A 19,610-nucleotide genomic window follows, 5' to 3' on the forward strand; every position below is an offset into this window, starting at 1 on the left:
TGGGGGAGGGGATGAAGGTGATAGGTCAGGGAGGAGAGGGTGGAGTGGATAGGTGGAAAAGGAGCTAGGCAGGTCGGACAAGTCCGGACAAGTCATGGGGACAGTGCTGAGCTGGAAGTTTGGAACTAGGATGAGGTGGGGGAAGGGGAAATGAGGAAACTGTTAAAGTACACATTGATGCCCTGGGGTTGAAGTGTTCCGAGGCGGAAGATGAGGCGTTCTTCCTCCAGGCATTAGGTGGTGATGGAGCGGCGGTGAAGGAGGCCCAGGACCTCCATGTCCTCGGCAGAGTGGGAAGTGGAGTTGAAATGTTGGCCCACTTCCTCCAAACTAAAGGAGTTGCCATGGGCACCCGCATGGGCCCCAGCTATGCCTGTCGCTTCGTAGGATATGTGGAACAGTCCATCTTCCGCAACTACACTGGCACCACCCCTCACCTTTTCCTCCGCTACATCGATGACTGTATCGGCGCTGCCTCGTGCTCCCACGAGGTAGTTGAACAGTTCATCAACTTTACCAACACCTTCCATCCCGACCTCAAATTCACCTGGACTGTCTCAGACTCCTCCCTCCCCTTCCTAGACCTTTCCATTTCTATCTTGGGTGACCGAATCAACACAGACATCTACTATAAACCGACTGACTCCCACAGCTACCTGGACTACACCTCCTCCCACCCTACCCCCTGTAAAAACGCTATCCCATATTCCCAATTCCTTCGTCTCTGCCGCATCTGCTCCCAGTAGGACCAGTTCCAATACCATACAGCCCAGATGGCCTCCTTCTTCAAAGACCACAGATTCCCCCCAGATGTGATCGACGATGCTCTCCACCGCATCTCCTCCACTTCCCGCTCCTCCGCCCTTGAGCCCCGCCCCTCCAACCGCCACCAGGACAGAACCCCACTGGTTCTCACCTACCACCCCACCAACCTCCGTATACAGCGTATCATCCACCGTCATTTCCGCCACCTCAAAACAGACCCCACCACCAGGGATATATTTCCCTCCCCTCCCCTATCAGCGTTCCGCAAAGACCACTCCCTTCGTGACTCCCTCGTCAGGTCCACACCCCCCACCAACCCAACCTCCACTCCTGGCACCTTCCCCTGCAACCGCAGGAAATGCAAAACTTGCGCCCACACCTCCTCCCTCACTTCCCTCCAAGGCCCCAAGGGATCCTTCCATATCCGCCAAAAATTCACCTGCACCTCCACACACATCATCTATTGCATCCGCTGCACCCGATGTGGCCTCCTCTATATTGGAGAGACGGGCCGCCTACTTGCGGAACGCTTCAGTGAACACCTCTGGGACGCCCGGACCAACCAACTCAACCACCCCGTGGCTCAACACTTTAACTCTCCCTCCCACTCCACCAAGGACATGCAGGTCCTTGGACTCCTCCATCGCCAGAACATAACAACACGACGGTTGGAGGAAGAGCGCCTCATCTTCCGCCTGGGACCCTCCAACCACAAGGGATGAACTCAGATTTATCCAGTTTCGTCATTTCCCCTCCCCCCACCTTGTTTCAGTCGATTCCCTTGAACTCAGCACCGCCCTCCTAATCTGCAGTTTTCTTCCTAACCTCTCCGCCCCCACCCCACTCCGGCCTATCATCCTCACCTTGACCTCTTTCCACCTATCACATCTCAATCGCCCCTCCTCCAAGTCCCTCCTCCCTACCTTTTATCTTAGCCTGCCTGGCACACTCTCCTCATTCCTGATGAAGGGCTTGTGCCCGAAACGTCGAATTTCCTGTTCCTTGGATGCTGCCTGACCTGCTGTGCTTTAACAAACATACATAGAGTTTGAAAGGATCAAACAAACTAATTCTGATAAGTGGATAAGGGCATTGAAAATAGATCAAACATGTGATGCTCTGAGAGAGTTATTCTGGAGGAGTTCAGAAATTCACTCCTTTTCCTTGGATAGTGACAGCGAGCAGGAAGGGACATAGCTTTAAATTGAGGCGTGATAGATAATGGACAGATGTCAGAGGTAGTTTCTTTACTGAGAGAGTAGTGAGAGGAGTGGAACAGCCAGCCTGCAACAGTAGTAGACTTGCCAACTTTAAGGGTCTTTAAATGATCATTGGATAGGCATATGGACGATAATGGAATAGTATTGGTTAGATGGGCTTCAGATTGATTTCACAGGTAGGCGCAACATTGAGGGCCAATGGGCCTGTACTGTGCTGTAATACTATGTTCTATGTGTGTTCTAATGTGAATGTGGTGAAGAGCAGAGAGCTAAGATTAGCAGTGAAAATGGCTGATGATTATGAAAGTTTGGCTTCCAACATCAATTTCAATCTGTGAGGGATAGAAATTGGGGAAAAGAGAAATTCTCAGGTGGTAAGGGAAAAGGAGATCTCGTTGAAAATATGGAAAAAGGAGACCCATGAGGGGGAAAGAGAAGTAAAACATTTCAGGTATTTTCACTGCAATAAAATAGGTCACATGCAGTTACAGTATTGATAGGTTAGAAAACCGGATGTGGGAAAACAGGATAAGTCTAGGGTGGAAAATCAGACAGCAGAGATTTTACGGGATGCATGTCCTGGGATTTTTCCTGACTGTGGTAACAAGGTCACAAAGCCACAGGATGAAGCAGGAGGAGAAATCAAGGAATAAAGATAAGCAAGTTGAAATTCAATTATTAGAAACTATGTTTGGTCAAAAGGTTGAGGAAAACAAGAACAGGTGGAGGACAAAGTGGATCTTTTTAGTTCAGGGAAATTAACTGAATTACAACAAAAAGATGAAAAACTAAAGCAGTTGTATCAAAAGCATGCCTAGAAGAAAAATCTGAGTGTATCCCAAAATGTTACTGTCTTAAAAATGATGTCTTGATGAGGAAATGGAAACCACCACATATTCAGGCAGATAAGAAATTGGCAGAAGTTCATCAAGTTGAATTACTGGTGGATTACAGAAAGGAGATGTTGTGGGTAGCACATCAATCACCAGTAGGAGGTCATTTGGGAGTAAGAAAAACTCAAGCCAAAATACAAAAACATTTTTATTGGCCTGGAATGTATAAGGATATGGTTGAATTTTGCTGGACATGTTATATGCATCAGGTAATTGGAAAAACACAGGCAATGATAAAACCAGCATCCTTACACCGATGTCTGCATTTGAGGAACCTTTTATAAATGTCTTAATTGATTGCATAGGACCCCTCCCCAAAACAAAGTGTGGAAGTCAGGATTTATTGACCATAATGGATGTGTCAACTATATTTTCAGAGGCCATTCCATTACATACTATCAAGGCTGAAAGGATTATAGAAGAGTTACTCAATTTTTTACTCGATTTGGACTTCCCACAATACAATTGCATCAGGGATCAGCTTTAAGATCAAAATTACCCACGAAAGTTATGGATAGCTTAGGGATAAAAAAAAAATCAAATCTACTGGATAACATACTGTTAACATCCTTAACTTTCCCAATATTAAGACCATAAGACCATAAAACATAGGAGTGGAAGTAAGGCCATTCAGCCCATGGAGTCCACTCCACCATTCAATCATGGCTGATGGGCATTTCAACTTCACTTACCCGCATTCTCCCCTTAGCCCTTAATTCCTTGTGACATCAAGAATTTATCAATCTCTACCTTGAAGACATTTAGCGTCCACTGCACTCTGCGGCAATGAATTCCACAGGCCCACCACTCTCTGGCTGAAGAAATGTCTCCGTGCTTCTGTTCTGAATTTACCCCCTCTAATTCTAAGGCTGTGCCCATGGGTCCTAGTCTCCTCGCCTAACGGAAACAATTTCCTAGCATCCACCCTTTCCAAGCTATGTATTATCTTGTACATTTCTACTAAATCTCCCCTTAATCTTCTAAACTCCAATGAATACAATCCCAGGATCCTCAGCCATTCCTAGTATGTTATCTGTGTGAATCTCCGTTGGACACGCTCCAGTGCCAGTATGTCCTTCCTGAGGTGTGGGGACCAAAACTGGACACAGTACTCCAAATAGGGCCTGACCAGAGCTTTATAAAGTCTCAGTAGCACAACAGTGCTTTTATATTCCAACCCTCTTGAGATAAATGACAACATTGCATTCGCTTTCTTAATCACGGGACTCCACCTGCATGTTTACCATTAGAGAATCCTTGACTAGCACTCCCAGATCACTTTGTACTTTGGGCTTTACGAATTTTCTCACCATTTAGAAAGCAGTCTACGCTTTTATTCTTTTTTCCAAAGTGCAAGACCTCGCATTTGCTCACGTTGAATTCCATCAGCCATTTCCTGGACCACTCTCCCAAACTGTCTAGATACTTCTGCAGCCTCCTCACTTCCTCAATACTACCTGCCTGTCCACCTAACTTCGTATCATCTGCAAACTTCACTAGAATGCCCTCAGTCCCTTCATCCAGATCATTAATATATAATGTGAACAGCTGGGGCCCCAACACTGAACCCTGTGGGACACCGCTTGTCACCAGCTGCCATTCCGAAAAAGAACCTTTTATCCCAACTTTCTGTCTTCTGTCAGACAGCCAATCCTCAATCCATACCAGTAGCTCACCTCGAACACCATGGGCCCTCACCTTGCTCAGCAGCCTCCCGTGTGGCACATTATCAAAGGCCTTTTGGAAGTCTAGATCCACTGGGTTTCCCTGGTCTAACTGGGTTTCCCTGGTCTAACCTACTTGTCACCTCTTCAAAGAATTCCAACAGGTTTGTCAGACACGACCTCCCTTTACTAAATCCATGTTGATTTGTTCTAATCAGACTCTGCTCTTCCAAGAATTTAGAAACCTCATCCTTAATGATGGATTCTAGAATTTTACCAACAACCGAGGTTAGGCTAATTGGCCTATAATTTTCCGACTTTTGTTTTGATCCTTTCTTGAACAAGGGGGTTACAACAGCGATCTTCCAATCATCCGGGACTTTCCCTGACTCCAGTGACTCTTGAAAGATCTCAACCAATGCCTCCACTATTTCCTCAGCCACCTCTCTCACAACTCTAGGATGTATCCCATCGGGGCCAGGAGATTTATCAATTTTAAGACCTTTTAGCTTTTCTAGCACTTTCTCTTTTGTAATGGCAACCATACAGAACTCAGCCCCCTGATTCCCTTTAATTGTTGGGATATTATTCATGTCTTCCACTGTGAAGACTGACGCAATGTACTTGTTAAGTTCTCCTGCTATTTCCTTATCTCCCATCACTAGGCTTCCAGCATCAGTTTGAAGTGGCCCAATGTCTACTTTTGCCTGTCGTTTGTTTTAGGTATTGAAAGAAACTTTTACTATCATTTCTAATATTACTGGCTAGCCTACCTTTATATTCGATCCTCTCCTTCCTTATTTCTCTCTTTGTTATCCTCTGTTTGTTTTTGTAGCCTTCCCAATCTTCTGATTTCCCACTGCTCTTGGCCACTTTATAGGATCTTTTTCTTTTATGCATTTCCTGACTTCCTTTGTCAGCCATGGTTGTCTAATCCCTCCCCGGATAATCTTTCTTTTCTTGGGGATGAAACTCTGTACAGTGTCCTCAATTATACCCACAAACTCCTGCCATTTTTGCTCTACTGTCTTCCCCGCTAGGCTCTGCTTCCAGTCTATTTTTGTCAGTTCCTCTCTCATGCCCTCATAATTACCTTTATTTAACTGTAACACCATTACATCCGATTTTGCCTTCTCTCTTTCAAACTGCAGACTGAACTCTACCATATTATGATACAGTCATCGATGTAGCGAAGGAAAAGGTGGGGGGTGGTGCCAGTGTAGCTGCGGAGGATGGACTGTTCCACATATCCTACAAAGAGGCAGGCATAGCTGGGGCTCAGGTGGTGCTGCCTGACCTGCTGCGCTTTTCCAGCAACACATTTTCAGCTCTGATCTCCAGCACCTGCAATCCTCACTTTCTTCTAGAGGATTACCGGCAGGTGAGGAAGGAGCTCAAAAATGAGGAGAGCCAGGAGGGGGCACGAGAAAGGCTTGACAGGAAGGATTTGGGAGAATTCAAAGGCATTTTACACGTATGTGAGGAATAAGAGAATGATCAAAGAAAGAATAGGGCCGATCAGGGATAGCATAGGGAACTTGTGTATAGAGTCTCTGGATGAGGAGATTGAAGGATGTGTTAGCAAGTTTGCAGATGACACAAAGGTTGGAGGTGTTGTTGACAATATAGAGGGCTGTTGTCGGCTGCAGCGTGACATTGACAGGATGCAGAGATGGGCTGAGAGGTGGCAGATGGATTAGATTACTTACTGTGTGGAAACAGGCCCTTCGGCCCAACAAGTCCACACCGACCCACCAAAGCGCAATCCACCCATACCCGTACATTTACCCTTTACCTAACACTACGGGCAATTTAGCATCACCTGACCTGAGGAGCCCTAAATGAGTTTTTTGCTTCTGTCTTTATTAATGAAAAGGACCTTGTAGTGAATGAAACCATTGAGGAGCATGCTGGAACGGATAGAGATTGAGGAAGTTGATGTGCTGAAAATTTTGCCAAACATTAAAATTGACAAGTCGCCAGGGCCAGACCAGATTTGTCCTCGGCTGCTTTGGGAAGTGAGAAATGTGATTGCTTCGCCGCTTGCGAAGGTCTTTGCATCCTCGCTCTCCAGCAGAGAGGACTGGAGGGAGGCAAGTGTAATTCCTCTCTTCAAGAAAATAAATAGGGAAATCCCCGGCAATTACAGACCAGTCAGTCTCACGTCTGTCATCTGCAAGGTGTTAGAAAGGATTCTGAGGGATAGGATTTATGACCATCTGGAAAAGCATGGCTTGATTAAATGCGGTCAGCGCGGCTTTGTGAGGGGCAGGTCATGCATCACAAATCTCATCAACTTGTTTAGTAACATCCTCAAAGAACTCAATGAGGGTCGAGTGATGGATGTGGTGTATATGGACTTCAGCAAGGCATTTGATAAGGTTCCCCATGGTAGGCTCATTCAGAAGGTCAGAAGGAATGGGAATACAGGGAAATTTAGCTGTCTGGATACAGAATTGGCTGGTTGACAGAAGATAGCGAGTGGTAGTGGAAGGAAAGTATTCTGCCTGGAAGTCAGTGGTGAGTGGTGTTCCACAGGGCTCTGTTCTTGGGCCTCTACTCTTTGTAATTTTTATTAATGACTTTGATGAGGAGATTGAAGGATGGGTTAGCAAGTTTGCAGATGACACACAGGTTGGAGGTGTCGTTGACAGTATAGAGGGATGTTGTCGGCTGTAGCGGGACATTGACAGGATGCAGAGATGGAAGATGGATTAGATTACTTACAGTGTGGAAACAGGCCCTTCGGCCCAACAAGTCCTAAGCGCAACCGGCCCATACCCCTACATTTACCCGTTATCTAACACTACGGGCAATTTAACATCGCCAATTCACCTGACCTGCACATCTTTGGACTGTGGAGGAAACCGGAGTACCCAGAGGAAACCCACGCAGACATGGGGAGAATGTGCAAACTCCACACAGTCAGTCGCCTGAGTCGGGAAATGAACCCGGGTCTCTGGCGCTGTGAGGCAGCAATGCTAACCACTGTGCCACCGTACCGCCCACATGGAGTTCAACCTGGATAAATGTGAAGTGATGCACTTTAGAAGGTCGAACTTGAAAGCTGAGTACAGGATTAAAGACAGGATTCTTGGCAGTGTGGAGGAACAGAGGGATCTTGGTGTGCAGGTACATAGATCCCTTAAAATTGCCACCAAAGTGGACAGGGTTGTTAAGAAAGCATATGGTGTTTTGGCTTTCATTAACAGGGGGATTGAGTTTAAGAGCCGTGAGATCTTGTTGCAGCTCTATAAAACTTTGGTTGGACTGCACTTGGAATACTGCGTCCAGTTCTGGCCGCCCTCTTATAGAAAAGATGTGGATGCTTTGGAGAGGATTCAGAAGAGGTTTACCAGGATGCTGCCTGGAATGGAGGGCTTATCTTAGAAAAGAGGTTGACTGAGCACGGACTTTTTTCATTGGAAAAAAGAAGGAAGAGAAGGGACCTAATTGAGATGTACAAGATATTGAGAGGCATAGATAGAGTTGCTGGCCAGAGACTTTTTCCCAGGGCAGAAACTGTTAACACGAGGGGTCATAGTCTTAAGCTGTTTGGCGGAAAGTATAGAGGGGATGTCAAAGGCGGGTTCTTTACACAGAGAGTTGTGAGAGCATGGAATGTGTTGCCAGCTGTAGTTGTGGAAGCGAGGTCATTGGGGATATTTAAGAGACTGCTGGACATGCAAATGTCACAGAAATTTGAGGGTTCGTACATTAGGTTTACCTTACATGAGGATCAATGGTCGGCACAACATCATGGGCTGAAGGGCCTGTTCTGTGCTGTACTGTTCTATGTTCTATCTAAAATCACAGGGAGCATTAGGACAATGGCATACAACTTTGCAGACCATGTTAAGAGTTACAGTCAAGATTATCCAGAGGATTGGGATAAAGGAATTCCATTTGTACCTTCTGCAATTAGGGATACATTTAATGAGTCAACAAAATTCAATCTATTTGAATTAGTATTTGGGCATGAGGTGAGAGGACCACTGAAATTAAGTAAGAAGAAATTGGTGAAACAAAGTTTAGAGACGACATATTTATGTATTATGTATCAAAGTTTTGGGAAAGATTAAATAGAGCAGATAAGTTGGCTAGACAGCATTTGAAAGTAGCACAGCATGCAATGAAACAGGAAGCAGAGAAGAACTCCCAAAGAATCGTGTTACTTCCAGTGGTAGGTGAAGCTGTAAAGCTAGGTTCAGTGTACTACACCAAATTGAAAGGAAATTGAGTGAGATGAATTATTTGATAAGAACATTAGAAAGAAATCTCATTTTGTGAAAGTGCTCAAAAGGTATTTTGATAGGGAAGGAAAGCCAAAGGAGACAAAGAAAGCCAAATCGTATTGGTTACAACACAGAGTGAAGAACCAAGTACAGATCATTCGTTATTGGACATTCCTCAACTTAAATTGGACAACAAGGAAGTCTCAAAAATTTGAATAAATTATTGAGTTTCCTTTCAGAAGAACATCAAAATGACCTGCAAGAGTTATCACAATCACAAGGGGAGATTTGTCGGAAAAAGCTGGGAAGTACTTAATTAATAATGCATGATGTAGAAATAGGTTAGTAGTTATGTCGCCATAGTCTTACCAGACCATCTGGTGGTGATTTAACCTGAGGGCCACCAGACCTCAGGCAAGGGAAGAGGTTGAGGAGAGTCCTTCATGGTAACCTCAAACTGGTGATGGGAATTGAACCCTCACTGTTTGCATCACACTGCTCTGCAAACCAACAAGCCAGCCAACTGAGCTAAACCAATTCCTGTAGCTATAGGAAATCTGTTCCAATTAAGCAATATCCTTATAGAATTAACCCTCTGAAATTGGCACAGGTTTAAAAAGAGATTGAATGCATGTTTCAAGACAAAGTAATCGAAGTGAGTTGCAGTGATTGGAGCTCACCCATAGTAATGGTGGCAAAACCAGATGGAATCCAACAATTATGTGTGGACTTTTGCAAAGTCAATGCCATTACAAAATCAAACACATATCCTATTCCATATTTGGAACACTGTATTGAGAAGGTGGGACAAGCAACTCGTATTTCTCAGTTAGAGGTACCTTTATCTGAAAGTGTGAAGGGAAAGTTTGGCTTTTGTAAAGCTGAATGGACTGTACCAATTTAAAGTCAGGCCACTTGGTATGAAAAATGCACCAATGACATTTCAAAGACTGACTAATAAAATAATTTGGGGATTACCCAATTGTGTGGGGTAAATCGACAATCTGGTGATTTTTAATCACACATGGAAGGAACATTTGCATTATCTATCAGAATTATTTGATTGACTTTATAAGATGTGGAAGCTGGGGGGGGGTGAGCTTGGTGATAAAAATGGCTAAGAGTGAGTTTGCAAAAGTCCAAGTCATTGAACATGGATAGATGGCCCCATGAGTTGTGAAAACAAAGGTTATTGGGGAGATTCCCCTACCATCGATGAAGAGGGAAGTATTACAATTCCTGGGATGGAGTGATTTTTATTGAAAGTTTGTTCTGAATTTTAGCAGTGTGGTTGCTCCATTGGCTGATTTGTTGCGGAAGTGCTGAAAATTTCAGTGGACGGAGGAATGTCAGAAGGCATTTGACACCTAGAAACCTGTGTTAACCACTGTCCCAGTGTTAGCCACACCTAATAGTGCAAAGCCACTCAAGGTGGCTATCAATACTAGTGATGTAGATGTCCTGCCAGAAGACAACAGGACGATAGAAAGACTTATTGGGTATTTTTCCAGAAAATGGAATAACTTTCAACAGAAATATTCCACAATTGAGAAGTAGACCTTGAGTTTAGTGTTGGCATTGCAACATTTATATTGCTAGTCATTTGTCTGACATGATTGTATAAAATGATCATAACCCTTAATGTTTTTTGGAAAAATTTATGGATAAAAATTCCAGACGGTTTAGATGGAGCTTATTATTGCAGTCAATTAATTTGTGAATTATACACATGGCAGGACAAGAGAACATAATTACTGACATGTCATAACTTTTAAGAAGGAAGATGGAGTGTTCAGTGGTGGGAAAAACAGACTGAAACGGACTGTAGTAGCAAATGTTTATATGGTCAGAGACATTGTAATGTATATTGTAGTGCACTAATAGAGTAAGGCAAAAGGTTTTTCCAAAATGAAGCCATCTTTGTATATTGTTAGTTCATTCTTTAAGGGGCCAGATGTAATGATACTGTAGATTTAATACTGTATATTTTGACCTGGTTTTTTCATGATGAAAGATTGAGACAGAGATCCCAAGCGATCTGCTCGAAGCCAATAAAGTAAACAACTTGTGAGGCCTTGAGGTTTTTTTATAAGTTGGAACAATAGAAGCAGCCTGAATGGGTTTGGTCTAGCTCCCACAGTAGTAGATCTTCAGCTTTACCTTTCAGCAGTTATTTGGGTCTTGAAGCTGGATGTTGGAGCTGTTTTTCCTTTCTGTTACAGCAAAAGGCTGGGGTTCTCTTCCTGCTGGTAGAATTGCATTTGAGACTATCAATTTTGCGATATTTGCCTTTGCCAAGGATGTGTTTATGGGATGTTAGTATACTGGAACAGTTAATTAGTAGTAATTAATATATATTTAATTTTGTTAAGCATTTCGATAGAGTTACAGTTTTATCTGTATTTTAACTCGTGTAAAAATAAAGTGTGTTTTACTTAAAAGTTTAGTAATTTGACCAATCAAATTGTATCTGGAACCTAATGCTTTATACTTACCTTTACAATCAGAAAAAGTGAAGATCTGCACTATCTTCTTAATATATTTTAAAGGGGTTTGGTCTGGTTATAGCACCTGCCCTCCTTCAAAACTTCCCCATTGTCCCCACCCCTATCAATACAGCTCACCATCAAGACAGATCTCCATCAATACACCTTCACCATCAATGCCTCCCTCCAACATCCCTCCCAATCAACACCCCTACCCATCAATACCCGCCCCATCAACACGTCTCCCCCCGTCAATACGACTCCCCACATCAATAACCCTTCCCAATTAACAGCCCACCCCTGTCATTACACATCAACCAGCAATACCCCACCCCCTTAAATCTCCTCTCCATCAAAACCCCTCCCTAGTACTACCTCTTCCTACCAATACTCCTCCTAATCAATAACCTTTCTCCATCAACACCCCTTCCCCATCAACACACCTTCCAATTAACATCCCCCCATCAACACCCCTCCCCCATCAACACTCCTCCCCCATCAACACTCCTCCCCCATCAACACTCCTCCCCCATCAACACCCCATCCCCATAAATACGCCACCCCCATCAATACTTCTCTCCCATTAAAATCTCCCACCAATACACCTCTCCCAAAGCCCCTCCCCATCAACATCTCTTCTAATCAACACCACTCCTCCACTAACACCCCTCCCCCATTAATACATCTTGTCCATCAACACACCTTCCCCGCCAACATCTCTTCCCATCAATACCTCTGCCCATCAATATCCATTCCCCATAAATACCCCTTCCTTAATACCCATCCCCCATCAAATTCCCTCTCCATGAATAACCATCCCGATCAACACCCTAGCCCATTAACACCACTTCACCTTCAATACCACACCTCCATCAGCATCCATCCCCATCAATATCCTTCCACCATCAATACCTCTCCCCAGCAATACACATTCCCCATCATATCTCCCATCAACACCTTGCCCCATCAACACCCCGCCCATCTAAACCTCTCCATCAATACCCCTCCCCAATCAACACCCGACCCCATCAAACCCTTCTCATCAACACCCCTCCCCAACAATACTCCTCCTCCATTATACCCTACCCCCAATAAGATCCCTCCCTATCTTTCCTATCTCGCAACAACACTCCTTCCCGACCAACACACCTAAACCAACAATATTTGTCTCCCATCATACCCCAACCCCATCACACTCCTTCCCTATCAACACCCCTCCCCTATCAGCGCCCCTCCCCCATTGAACATTGAACAATACTGTGCAGAACAGGCCCTTCGGCCCATAATGTTGCGCTGACCTGTGAACTAATCTAAACCATCCCCCTACACTATCCCATCATCATCCATGTGCTTATCCAAGAATTGTTTAAATCTCGCTAACGTGGCTGCGTTAACTACATTGGCAGGCAGGGCATTCCATGCCCTTACCACTCTCTGAGTAAAGAACCTGCATCCGTCATCTGTCTTAAATGTCTCACCCCTCAATTTGCAGCTATGCTCCCTCATACAAGCCAACGTCATCATTCTAGGAAAAAAAACTCTCCACCCTCTCTAATCCTCTGATTATCTTGTATGTCTCTATTAAATCCCCTCTTCCCCATTCTTCCCCATCAACATCCCACCCCATCAACACCCCACCCCCACCATCACCCATCCCACAATACCCCACCCCCATTAACACCCCACCCCATCAATACCACATCCCATCAACACACCACCCTATCAACACCCCCGATCAACACCCCCACCCCATCAACACCGTGCCCCAATCAACTTCCCCTCCTCATCAAAATCCCACCCCATCAACACTCCACCCCATCAACACTCCACCACCATCAACACTCCACCACCATCAACACTCCACCACCATCAACACTCCACCACCATCAACACTCCACCACCATCAACACTCCACCACCATCAACACTCCACCACCATCAACACTCCACCACCATCAACATGCCTTCCCCATCAACACCCCACCCCCCATCAACACCCATTCCCATCAACACCCCACCCCCATCAAACACCCTGCATCATCAACACCCCACACCCATCAACACCCCTCCCCCATCAACACCCCTCACCCATCAACACCCCTCACCCATCAACACCCCTCACCCATCAACATCCCACCCCCATCAACACCCCACCCCCACCATCACCCATCCCACAATACCCCGCCCCCATTAACACCCCACCCCATCAATACCACATCCCATCAACACACCACCCTATCAACACCCCCGATCAACACCCCCACCCCATCAACACCGTGCCCCAATCAACTTCCCCTCCTCATCAAAATCCCACCCCATCAACACTCCACCCCATCAACACTCCACCACCATCAACACTCCACCACCATCAACACTCCACCACCATCAACACTCCACCACCATCAACATGCCTTCCCCATCAACACCCCACCCCCCATCAACACCCATTCCCATCAACACCCCACCCCCATCAAACACCCTGCATCATCAACACCCCACACCCATCAACACCCCTCCCCCAACAACACCCCTCACCCATCAACACCCCTCACCCATCAACACCCCTCACCCATCAACACCCCTCACCCATCAACATCCCACCCCCATCAACACCCCACCCCCACCATCACCCATCCCACAATACCCCGCCCCCATTAACACCCCACCCCATCAATACCACATCCCATCAACACACCACCCTATCAACACCCCCGATCAACACCCCCACCCCATCAACACCGTGCCCCAATCAACTTCCCCTCCCCATCAAAATCCCACCCCATCAACACTCCACCCCATCAACACTCCACCACCATCAACATGCCTTCCCCATCAACACCCCACCCCCCATCAACACCCATTCCCATTAACACCCCACCCCCATCAAACACCCTGCATCATCAACACCCCAGCCCATCAACATCCCTTAACCAATAACACCCCCTCCCCAGCAACACCGCACCCCATGAACACCCCTCACCCATCAACACCCCTCACCCATCAACACCCCTCACCCATCAACACCCCACTTCCATCAACAATCCAACCTAATCAACACCCCACCCCCAACAACAGGCCTTCCCCATTAATACCCCTCCCCTATCAACACTCCCTCCCCATCAACATTCTTCCCCATCAACACCCCACCCCATCAACACCCCACCCCCACCATCACCCATCCTACAACACCCCGCCCCCATCAACACTCCACCTCATCAACACCCCACCCCATTAACACCCCACCCCATCAATACCACATTCCATCAACACACCACCCTATAAACACCCCCGCCCCATCAACACCCCTCCCCATCAACACCCTGCCCCACACCTCAACCTCATCAACATCCCACCCCCATCAATACCCCACACCATCAACACCCCTCCCCCCATCAACACCCCCTCCGATCAACACCCCTCACCAATCCTCCCCCATCAACACTCCCTCCGATCAACACCCACTCGCCAACAACACCCCTCCCCATCAACACCCCCTCCCCATCAACACCCCCCTCCCAACAACACCCCACCCCATCAACACCCCACCCCATCAACACCCCACCCCATCAACACCCCACCCCATCAACACCCCCCCCCAACAACACCCCACCCCATCAACACTCCACCCCATCAACACCCCACCCCATCAACACTCCCCCCCATCAACACCCCCCCCCAACAACACCCCACCCCAACAACACCCCCATCAACACTCTTCCCCATCAACACCCCACCCCATCATCATCAACACCCCTCCCCCATCAACACCCACCCCCATCAACACCCCTCCCCCATCAACACCCCTCCCCCATCAACACCCCTCCCCATCAACACCCCTCCCCCATCAACACCCCTCCCCATTAACACCCCGCCTCATGGCCGCCGCGGAAAGGAAAAGACCCCGCCCCTCGCCGGCGCGCCCCCGTTAAGGGCGTGGCGTGCGCGTGCCCGCTGTTAAAGCAGTCGCGGGGCCGCGCCCACATTCCGGTCAGCGGGAGGGAAGCGGCGCCATGTCGGAGCCGGAGCGGCTGGAGAACCACCGCATCCGGAACTTCAAAAACAAGGGCCGCGATGTCGAGGTACCGCGGCCGGGGGAGGGGGGGCCTGTGCTAATCCAGGCCGGGGACTGGGCCTCCATCCAGGGCCTCGGACTGTCTGGACTTGGGCGCGGGCGGGTCACTGTGAAACCGGGACCGGCTCTCGGCCTGTGTCGGGCGGCGGGTGGTGCCCGGGCCCTGCCTCCCCCGGGCCCTGCCTCCCCCGGGCCCTGCCTCCTGCCTGCCGCCGCCCGGGAGGCGCGGCTGTCCCCCCGAGCCAGTCACTGAGGCCCCGCTGCTGCTGTGGAGGCAGACCACGGCAGATAGTGACATCTCAATCAGTAAAAACTCCGGAATTAAACCCGAGGCTCATGGTGCCCACGGAGCCCGTGTCGGTTTTATAAACACTCCTCGGGTTCACGAGCGGTTGTTGAAGCGAGGGAAGCGTGCTGTCCTGTCCTGACCTGACCTGACCCAGTCTGGGTCTGTAGGTGACTCCAGACCCACAGCTCTGCGATTAATTGACCGTACAGACACAAACTGAAGCAGGCTGCTCTGCCCTTTCAGTCAGCCTTGCCATTTATTGTGGTCATGGGTGACCATCCGCTCAGCAGCCGGTTCCTGACATGTTTTCCCCAAATCCCTTGGTCCTTTTAGCTTCAAGTGCTACTTCCTCCTTGAAATCATACAATATTTTGCCCTCAGTTGCTTTCTGTGGTAGAGAATTTCACATGCTTACTATTCTCTCAATGATTAAATTTCTCCTAATTTCAGTCTGAAATGGTTTACCTGTGACCCTTGATTCTGGACACCCCCGTCAAATTTGGGGATAGTACATTTAATTCCCACTTACAAATTAAAATATGTTGAGATCCTAGCACTAGTCTCTGTGGTTCCCAACTAATCACTGCCTGCCATTTGTTCCACCATGATCTATCAGCAGAATGGACCTGCAATAGAGGTGGTGGTACATTGGTATTCAATCAGATGAGAACTGCCTGAAAGTGACCAGGGTAGTTTTTTAAGCTACACTATCTTGAGCTGCATCATCAATATTTTTCCATTATAAGGTCAGAAGTGGGGATTTTCTCCTGTCCACCATCTATAAGGCACAAGCCATGAGTTTGATAGAATGCTCATTTCATTACTTTAGTAAGTGCAGTCCCAACAAGAGTCCAATCCAACAGCATCTCTGAATTACCAGCTGATTGAAGGTTGCAGATTGGGTTTCAATGTTTGCTTCTTCACTGACAATCAGCAGCAGTGTGACCCATCTACAAAATGCACTGCAGATAATTCAATGAAAATTCATGATCAACACCTTCTACACCAATGACTATGTCCATCTAGAAGGACAAGGGCAACAGACGTGTGAGAATGCCATATACGCCTTTATACACCGCTGATTTAGAATCCTGTTTCTGTTCCTTCAGTGTTGTTGGGTCAAACTCTTGGGATTCCCATCTGCACTATAATGGTTCACGGAGGCAGTTCTCCACCAGCTTCTGGACATTTAGGGATGGACAGTAAACTGGTCTGATCCAGACAGTGACACCTACATCCTATGAAAGCATTTTGCTCCATGACCCTGTCTCACCCACACCAAAGTAAATAATCTCTCACTGCGCACAGGATTTATTGGGACAGGTAGTGGTATGGTGGTAGTGTCACTGGGCGAGCAATCCAGAGCCTCAGGCCAATGTTGTGAAGGCATGGATCTGAAACCCACCCTGACATTTCATTGCAACTTTGGATTAAAGAGCTGGTCTGATGGGGGCCATGTAACCACTGTTATCACTTAAAAATCCATCTGGTTGTGTGATGCCCCTTTGAGGGAAGGAAACTTAAGTCCTTACCAGGTCTGGCTTAATGGGATTCTAGACTCTCAGCAATCTGGTTGCCCCTTAACTGCCCTCTGAGCAATAAATGGTGTCCTAGCCAGTGATAGTCATGTCCTGTGAACAAATTTAAAAAGCGTTCTGTTAGTTTTATGCGCACAATTGTCATTTCTATGCTTTTTCCAGCCTCTGTGTCCTTTCAACCTGCGTTGTCTTTCTAAAGTTTGGTCGTGGAATGTTGGCTTTGCCTGAAACGTTGATTCTCCTGCTTTTCAGATGCTGCCAGACCTGCTGAGTTTTTCCAGCATTTCCTGTTTGTTTCCAATTCCAGAATCTGCAGTTGTTTTTATTTTAGATGTATTGATGTCTGTTTCTGCCTCATTAAATAATACAGATTATGAACAGTTGACTCCCCAGCACTGATTGTTGTGTGCTTGGTTTCAGTTTGCTAACCTGAAAATGATCTATTAATTAGTGTGGCTGGGGGATTGTCCAAGTAACATATTGGACCCATGTTACTAGGTCCTAGAACCATTCATTCTTTTTTGCAACCTTTTATGTGGCATGCTATCAAATGCATTTTGGAACTCCAAATACACTATATCTATTGGTTGTCTCTTATCCACCCTGCTGTTTCCATTGTCAAAGAACTGTGATACATCTGTTAAATATATTTTCTGTTCAGTAGAAGCAGGTTGACTCTGCGTGAATATTTTATGATTTCTAAATGTACTCTTGTCAGCTTAATAATAGTTCCTAGCGTGTCTCCTTTTTGTCTCTCCTCCTCTTCCCTCTGCTCTATTGAATGAAGGTGTTACATTTGTTCTATTTCAATATGAAGCAATCTTTTCTGAATCGTTGGAATTTTAGGCAATTACAACCTACTCAGCGGTTATCTCTGCAGTAATTCTTTTGAAACACAGGAATTGCAGGTCATGAAGTGCAGAGTACTATCAGCCTGTAATCCCATTAGTTTTTCCAGTATTTGTTCTGTCATGATAGTTTGAAGTTCATTGATCCCTCTAGTCTCTTGATATTTTAATAGTTTTGGAGTGCTTTTGGGTCTTTTACTGTGGAGGGAGAAAAGGTTAAAGTACTTGTTCAAAGTGTTCACCATTTCCTCATTTTTCCTTGCCCAGCCCCCTCAGAATCTTATGTTTCTATAAAGTTCTTCTAAAATCCAATGAGTATAGACTCAACCTGCTCATCCTTTCCTTATCTTTCAAGTTCATCATCCCAGAGGGTCAGCCTAAAGAACCTTCCTTGTACTGATTCCAGTACCCCATATAATCTGATCTGTTCTGTTCTTAAACAAGAAGAGCAATCTGTACCCAATACTCCAGGTGTGGACTTAGCCATGCCCTCTACAATTGGAGCAAGACTGGCCTACTTTTGTACTCCATGCCTTGAAAATCCCATTTGTATTCCTAATTATTTGCTGCACTTACATGCTGAAGTTTTGAGATTCACATACAAGAACACCCTGATCCTTTTTTTAAACTGCAGCTTTCTTTAATGTCTCTGTTTAAATACTAGTTTGTTTCTCTAAACTTTCCTGCCAAAATGGACAACCTCACATTATCTGCCAAGTTTTTACTCACCTGCTTAACCTATCTATACCTCTTTGCAGACTCTTTGTATCTTCACTTGCTTTTCTATCTATCTTTGTACCATTGAGGAAACCTAGTAGAAATACGGTTGGTTTCTTGATTAAAGTCAATAATATAGATGATAAATGGTTGCGGTCCCAGAACAGAGGCAAATATTCTGTCTGCTACTTACAGTTTGACATACTGAAAATAGCTGTTTATCTGTGCTGTGTTCTCTACAGGCTAGCCAATTACTACTACTTACCACTAGATCACCCACTGACCCGGGAGCTGTTGTCCTGTGTGATTATCTTTTTAGTGATGCCTCAGCATGGAAACATGAATATATTGCATCTACTGGATTGTTTCCTTATATCCACCAAATTTATAACGTTTTGAATGAACGTTTTTAGTAGATTGTGCAAATAGTGCCAAAGTAAAAGGAAAACAACATTTATGCTGTATGAGAAGAGTGTGTTGATTGATGACAAATGGGTTTTGGTGGAGGAATAGAGAATGCTGTAATTAGATGATTGACAGTTAACTGGCATGTGTTGTCTAAATTTTTTATGCTGATTGTAATGAACACTAATTCAACATTGTTTAAACATGGAACAGTGCAGACAGTACAGGCCCTTCGGCCCTTGATGTTGTACCAACTTTTTATCCTACTTGCGTCAGTCTTCACTGAGGACAGGAACATGATGAATCTTGAGATTAGAGATAGAAGTTTGATTAGTCTGGATCACGTTGACATAAGTAGGGAAGATGTGTTGGGTATGCTAGAGGTTATTAAGATGGACAAATCCCCAGGACCGGATGGGATCTATCCCAGGTTGCTGAGGAAGGCGAGAGAGGAAATAGCGGAGGCCCTGACATATCTT

General features: G+C 46.0%; 1 protein-coding gene across 1 annotated transcript in view; it reads left to right on the top strand.

Moving 5' to 3' along the window:
- Positions 1 to 15,213: 15,213 nt before the first annotated feature.
- Positions 15,214 to 19,610, top strand: part of LOC132820340 (importin subunit alpha-4-like) — a 124,191-nt gene continuing 119,794 nt past the window's right edge. Inside the window, exon 1 of the mRNA XM_060832365.1 lies at positions 15,214 to 15,341. Within this exon, the coding sequence (XP_060688348.1) occupies positions 15,273 to 15,341 (69 nt within the window). The 5' untranslated portion in view covers positions 15,214 to 15,272. The remainder of the gene's footprint in view (positions 15,342 to 19,610) is intronic.

This window comes from Hemiscyllium ocellatum, chromosome 11, assembly GCF_020745735.1.
Source record: "Hemiscyllium ocellatum isolate sHemOce1 chromosome 11, sHemOce1.pat.X.cur, whole genome shotgun sequence".
NCBI classification, from domain to species: domain Eukaryota; kingdom Metazoa; phylum Chordata; class Chondrichthyes; order Orectolobiformes; family Hemiscylliidae; genus Hemiscyllium; species Hemiscyllium ocellatum.